We start from the raw sequence: 5,930 nt of genomic DNA on the forward strand, positions 1-5,930 counted from the left end.
GAGATATTATTTCTCTTTCACCGTTTTCCAAAGTTGTGTCTTATCTGTTATCACTGTGGAGCTCCAACCGACAAAGTAAAGTTTTAGACGTTTTGACCTGTTTCACTAAGGATGATAAAAATGTTAATGAAAGAGTGGTGAAAATGCAAGAAACGGTTTTTTATATGTATTGCGGAAAAGGTAAATACACCTTATTGTCGAGTTTGTCGATTGATGAAATACTTTGTTCATCCTTCCATGTGTTCCATTTATCTTCAAAGTCTGCTATCTAAAATTTATTGTATAAGAATAGTGAGAATAAGTATGACCCAATTGATATCTAACATAAAAACATAAAATAAATGGTTAAGTATAACTTACTTTTATGTCGAAGCAAGTTTCAACATTCTTTCGTCTCAACTCCTTACATAATTGAAAGATTTCACCATGTTCTAGTTTGGCTGTATATTAAAGCAAAAGAAAATTATATTTAGTTATGATGTAAAGAATACAATATAAGCTTGGTATGTCGTGTCATCAAAATGGGAATCAATGTGTGGGCAATTTTTTTAATGTACTTAATAAATACTTGTGGGTGCGATAAAAGAATTTATTTAAAGACTATATTTTTTGCTAGTCACCATCGTTTCCTTTCAATTTTCCTTCCCTTGTTAAAACTCTTGTCGTAGTCTGTGAAACACCCCTGGATAAAGCCACATATAACTGTCCATAACTAAAAACATATCGTGGAAGATATATTCCAACATTTGGAATTGTTTGTCCTTGTGATTTATTTATTGTAATTGCAAAACTTAGTCGCACAGGAAACTGCTTTCTACTAAGGACAAAAGGCAATTCATCACTTCCAGATGTTTTTATTTTAATTATGGACAAAAAAGCACGTTTTCCCGCATTGTTTCCTATTAAGATTTCCACATCCAACATATTCATAAATAAATCACAACATAATAACCGCGTCCCATTACACAATCCATATATAGGATCTAGATTTCGTAATAACATCAATGGTGCACCCTGTCATCTGGTTTGGTAGGTTCAACACCATCACCAATGCGAATAAGAAATTCTGCAAACTCTTGATCATGCAATAATCGCATATTTTGACGCAAATGCAAAATCTTGGTATGATTCCATAAATGAGACTGAATAATACACGCTGAAATCATTTGTGCCTTAGTACCTTTTCTTAAAACAGGAAGAACTTGACAAAAATCTCCCCCCATGATCAGAACTTTTCCACCAAATTGCGCATTATTGCTACAAATGTCTTGTAATGATCGATCTAAGGCTTCCAAATAATTTTTGTTTGTCATTGGTGTTTCATCCCAAATTATTGCGGTAGCAACTCTAATGAGATTTGCAATATCTTTTTGCTTTTGAATACCATAAATGGAACTCGGTTGTATATCAATAGGTATCTTAAATCGAGAGTGTGCAGTCCTACCACCGGGTAACAATGTCCTAGCTATACCAGATGATGCAGTTGCTAAGACAATTTATCCTCTACTTCTTAAACTTGCCATTAATGTTCGATAAAGGAATGTTTTACCTGTTCCTCCTGAACCATAAAAAAAATACCCCACTGTGTTTTTGAGCAATTACATTCATAATGGTTTTGAATGCAATCATTTGATCATTATTTAACTTAGCAACATATTCAATATCTTGATTGGGGATATCGACCGCTAACTCCTCTTGTATGATACTAGGAATTGCATCTCTGTCTATTGTATTAGGGGGTAAAGATGGGAGATCATAATCTTCAATTTTTTTACCGTGCAGGTTTAATAGTTCATTCAAGTCCTTCAACAACATATTAGTCAAGTTTAATTCCACAACATTGTTAATTATTTGATAATCCTCTTCCATATGTGTAAAAAACTCATTCTAAAGGCCTCTAACATCAATAGGTTCACAAAATATTAAAATCGTCACGAATAACCTTCGTAAAGCATATGGCATTCGAAGACTCGTAGCCTCAACCAAACAATCACGAATACTATGATCAGTCTCTAGAATTCCCTGATACTCGGTTGTTTTTTGAATGTATTGAAAGTCGTTTCATTATTTGTAAGAAGATATTCCCAACGAGTTGGACCTGTGACATATGATAACAACAGTCGCAAGTAAAACTTATCTCTTTCCGAAGGTGATACCGTATAGATTCTCCCAATAACTTTTCTTGTTGACCGCCTGCGATGCCATTTCATGTCCCGCGTGTTCCAACAATAATGCTTTGGAATCTCTCTATACAGATAATTTCTTGCTTGTGAATCTCATAGATTCAATGCAAATAATTGTGTGAGCATTGTTTTGGAGTTGCGTTCATTATTTAACACATATGTAATTCGTTGATGATCATAAAAGCGTACTTTATGGCAGTTCAAAAAGTGGATCTGCAATCTTTCAACTGAAGGATATAATCGGTAAAGAGTGAATCAAACTATTTTCCATAATTCCTTGGGAGCATAAATCCATCTTGCATCAACATATTGTTGAACTTCATCCATGTATGATCCTTTATGAACCTCCATAGCCACACGATCAGAGCTCTTGTACACATATTTATATAGATACTTGATACTTTTAATGCTACTAAAAATATCTACATTGATGTGACAGTCATACTTTAATAGTAACCAAGGGTTATAAGGAACCACTCATCTATTATCGACAGACCTATCTCTACCTAACGATATAGATTCATCAAACCTTCTATTATACTCGGGATATGAGTCAGTGCCTTGACGTGTTTCATCCAAGAATTGTTTGGGATACCTTTTCTTACAATGTTCGTCTTTCATACATGGAGACTTTCGGTTGATTATGCCGCAAGTTTTGTGGATCATATGTTTTACAACAACTTCATGCAATCGTGGTTCACATTCTAATTTAGGTATTTCTTCTCTTACCATACTATCAAAATCTTTTGGGTCACGCAACTTATCATTACTTTCTAAGATCAACAACATATGCACATGCGAAAGTCCTCGCTTTTAAAATTCAGTGAAATACATGTAGCTTTTAACTTTTCCCAAGACTCCTTTATTAATAACATCATCATTCAATTGCTCGAATTTCGAACGAAATATTCTTGTTAGCAAATCTGGACGATCTTGTGGTGTTTGAAAAGATAAAAGTTCTGATGTTATCTCACTCCAATAAGGATTGCATGTCATTGTTAGAAAAATATTTGGTTTACCGCCATTAAGAACAATAGCCATGCCATCTTCATAACGCTGTGTCATGTCTCGACGACCGTCAATAAATGATGATGGCAAAATTGTTCTCTTTCTAATGTTTTCTACGATGATTCATGAAATGCATTAGTATTAGAATACATGAATGATTAGCATTAGAAGTACAACTAATAATTAATCAAAAACTGTATATTTATTCTATATGAATTTTTACCTGCATTAGTTTCACCAACATGCAAAGCTTCCTGTAAACCTTGGTACAATTCAGCATGTATATCACTTTGGTGCTCTTTAATCCACCTTAACCTCCCTGATTCAATTTTGGCATAATTGTCAACAACATATTATTGCAATAGTCGACCCGCATTTAACAACATTGATTGATCATTTGGACGAATCTACAGTTGATTGAAAAAAATGTCGGTGCTAAATATAAAGGTTTTTAAAAAATGCTTAGCCAAGTATACTATCTACTAAAATTAATCTAAATTTACCTAAAGCATGTAACTGTAATACGCTCGACATGACACTCTTCGTCCATTACAATTTATTGTGTTGACATCCCAACCATGCGTCCTGTTGAAGACAGTTTTTAAGTGTCGGGTTTTGTTATCGTATCCACAGAGATTGTAAGATATCACTGCCGTTCAATGGTTGAATTAATCTTAACTTAATGTAACACTAGGGTTTTGGTTTTAATCAAGTTATCTTGCATACAAAGTAATTAATTGCGGTAAAAGTTATGTTTTGATTAATATGAGAAATATTGTCAAAGTTAGGTTTCAATGATTACATTTGCTTTGCATGTTTTTGCACGGTCAACAATATTATAAACTCCTTTAGATGATAAATTATTTCACAAGGTCCTCTCAATGCGTTTCTCTCGAACACCCATTGTGAGTTTTGTCATTTTGATCCATTGTTTCTCTCGAACACAATCTATCAAAAAGACAACGTTTTGGTTCAACCTTATGGTGAACAAAATCATTCGTTACTATCTCTAGCTAACAAACAAGTTTGGATGAAAACCTAGGTCAAGAATCGGTAAACATCTCTCGATCAAATACCAACACAAAGAGTTTTAAATAGGAACAAAGTTTTCATCATATATTTACCGTTAAAGAGTTTACAAATGAGGATCCTTACATTTACACACAAAGCTTGGAAATCACCTACATCTAACCTTGACAAATGGAGACTTAGCTACTCATTTTCATGGTAGCTTGGTCGGCAAGTAAGAAAAGAGGGTTGATCAACATCCAAGTCGAATGATCGAGGTTGGATGGGAATCCACCTTCTTTTTGTGGAAGATGGTTGCTAGATGAAGAGAAAAGAAATTAGGGCATCCAAAAATCCCTCCTAACAATGCTGTAAAATATCTAAGAGAAAGTACAAAAAATGGAAAAGTTGGTAAAAAGTGGTATGGGCTCAAAAAGTGGCACCTGCTACTTATAGACAAGTGCAGAACTGTCACGTTCGCTAGGCGAGCAGAATGGCTCGCCTAGCGAAGGCCAAAAATGGGCACAAAATGCCCCTGCGCCCAGAGAAAACTGGGCCTGTGGAACTGTCATGTTCGCCTAGCGAACAGACCTTCGCCTAGCGAAGAACTCGCTTCAACCTTCGCCCCAGCGAGGTTGAGAGGTTTTGCTACTGGAATGCTCGCTGGGGACTCGCTAGGACCTCGCCTAGCGAGCTAGTGCTGGCTGCTCTTTTCACCAAAACAGACTGAATTCGCTGCCACTTCGCCTTCAGTTCGCCTAGCGAATTAATTAACCAATTTACTGGAGCCTTTCGCCAGGAGCTCGCCTAGCGAAGGTTTTGCTTCGCCACAACCTCGCCTAGCGAGCTGGCAGATAGAATGCTTGTGAACTTGGTTCCTTTGCCAATTTTCTTGTGTCTTCATTTTCAATTAGTTCATGCCTTTTCCTGCACAATAACACACAAATCAAAGGCACCAAGCTTGCTTATCAATGTGATGCATTCTATGTAAAATGAATGTGGTTTTGACCATATTAGCAAGGAATAAGAGTGAAAGATGCCCACATATGATAGCTCAAATAAGCACTTTGGGGCATCTAACAACTCTCCCCAACTAGATTCTTGCTTGTCCTCAAGCAAAGTATGCCTCTTTGAAAAACAAGAGGATTTGCTTTTAAGAAAACGGTTTCTCCGAAGTTGGATAAACGGCTCAAACACAAGCGAAATCCGCAAATACACGTTTCCCACGGTTTTGAATAAAATAATACATAAGAACTAAAACTTAAATAGCAATGCAAAATATTTATCTATCTGCAACAATACTATTCTGAATGAATCACCCTATCTCTCCTCTTCGAATAAGGATTGAAGATTTAACGCGTTTGCAACCGCGGGAATAATCTCACTCTCTAACAAATAATGAAGATATCAAATAGATTCATACAATGTCTAACAATTATAAGTTGTACTGTGGAAGCAAAAAGATCACTAAGGGCTTTTCGGTTGAAGCTAGGTCGGGTTAACAAACAAGGGTCATTTCTAAGGCCATTGAAACGAAAGTGCCGATGCAAAAGAGACATTCACAGTAATATTCACACTACTCGACTTTGTTTCCTTTGTTTCTTATTTGTAACCTTCACAACACATATTCCACAACTCAATTTTTATTTTTCACTATTTTTCTTCCCAGCAAGCATTCATTTTCTATTTTTGTTCTTTTCTTTCACATCAAATATACAAAACAGATGTTTA

At 35.5% G+C, this 5,930-nt stretch overlaps 1 protein-coding gene across 1 annotated transcript; it reads right to left on the reverse strand.

Moving 5' to 3' along the window:
- Positions 1-1,001: 1,001 nt before the first annotated feature.
- On the reverse strand, positions 1,002-1,869 carry LOC127102586 (ATP-dependent DNA helicase PIF1-like). The gene is made up of 2 exons (XM_051039940.1): positions 1,584-1,869; positions 1,002-1,486 (listed from the first exon to the last, which is right to left on the reverse strand). The coding sequence occupies exons 1-2, from the start codon at positions 1,867-1,869 to the stop codon at positions 1,002-1,004; spliced, it is 771 nt and encodes a 256-aa protein (XP_050895897.1).
- Between the last annotated feature and the right edge of the window lie 4,061 nt (positions 1,870-5,930).

This window comes from Lathyrus oleraceus, chromosome 7 (genome assembly GCF_024323335.1).
Source record: "Lathyrus oleraceus cultivar Zhongwan6 chromosome 7, CAAS_Psat_ZW6_1.0, whole genome shotgun sequence".
Lineage (NCBI taxonomy): Eukaryota > Viridiplantae > Streptophyta > Magnoliopsida > Fabales > Fabaceae > Lathyrus > Lathyrus oleraceus.

Excerpts from the sequence above, each read along its gene's own strand:
- LOC127102586 (XM_051039940.1), bottom strand. The coding sequence starts at position 1,869 with ATGGAAGAGGATTATCAAATAATTAACAATGTTGTGGAATTAAACTTG. Across the intron at positions 1,487-1,583 it reads TGTAATTGCTCAAAAACACA|CAACTGCATCATCTGGTATA; the intron begins GTGGGGTATTTT and ends AAATTGTCTTAG.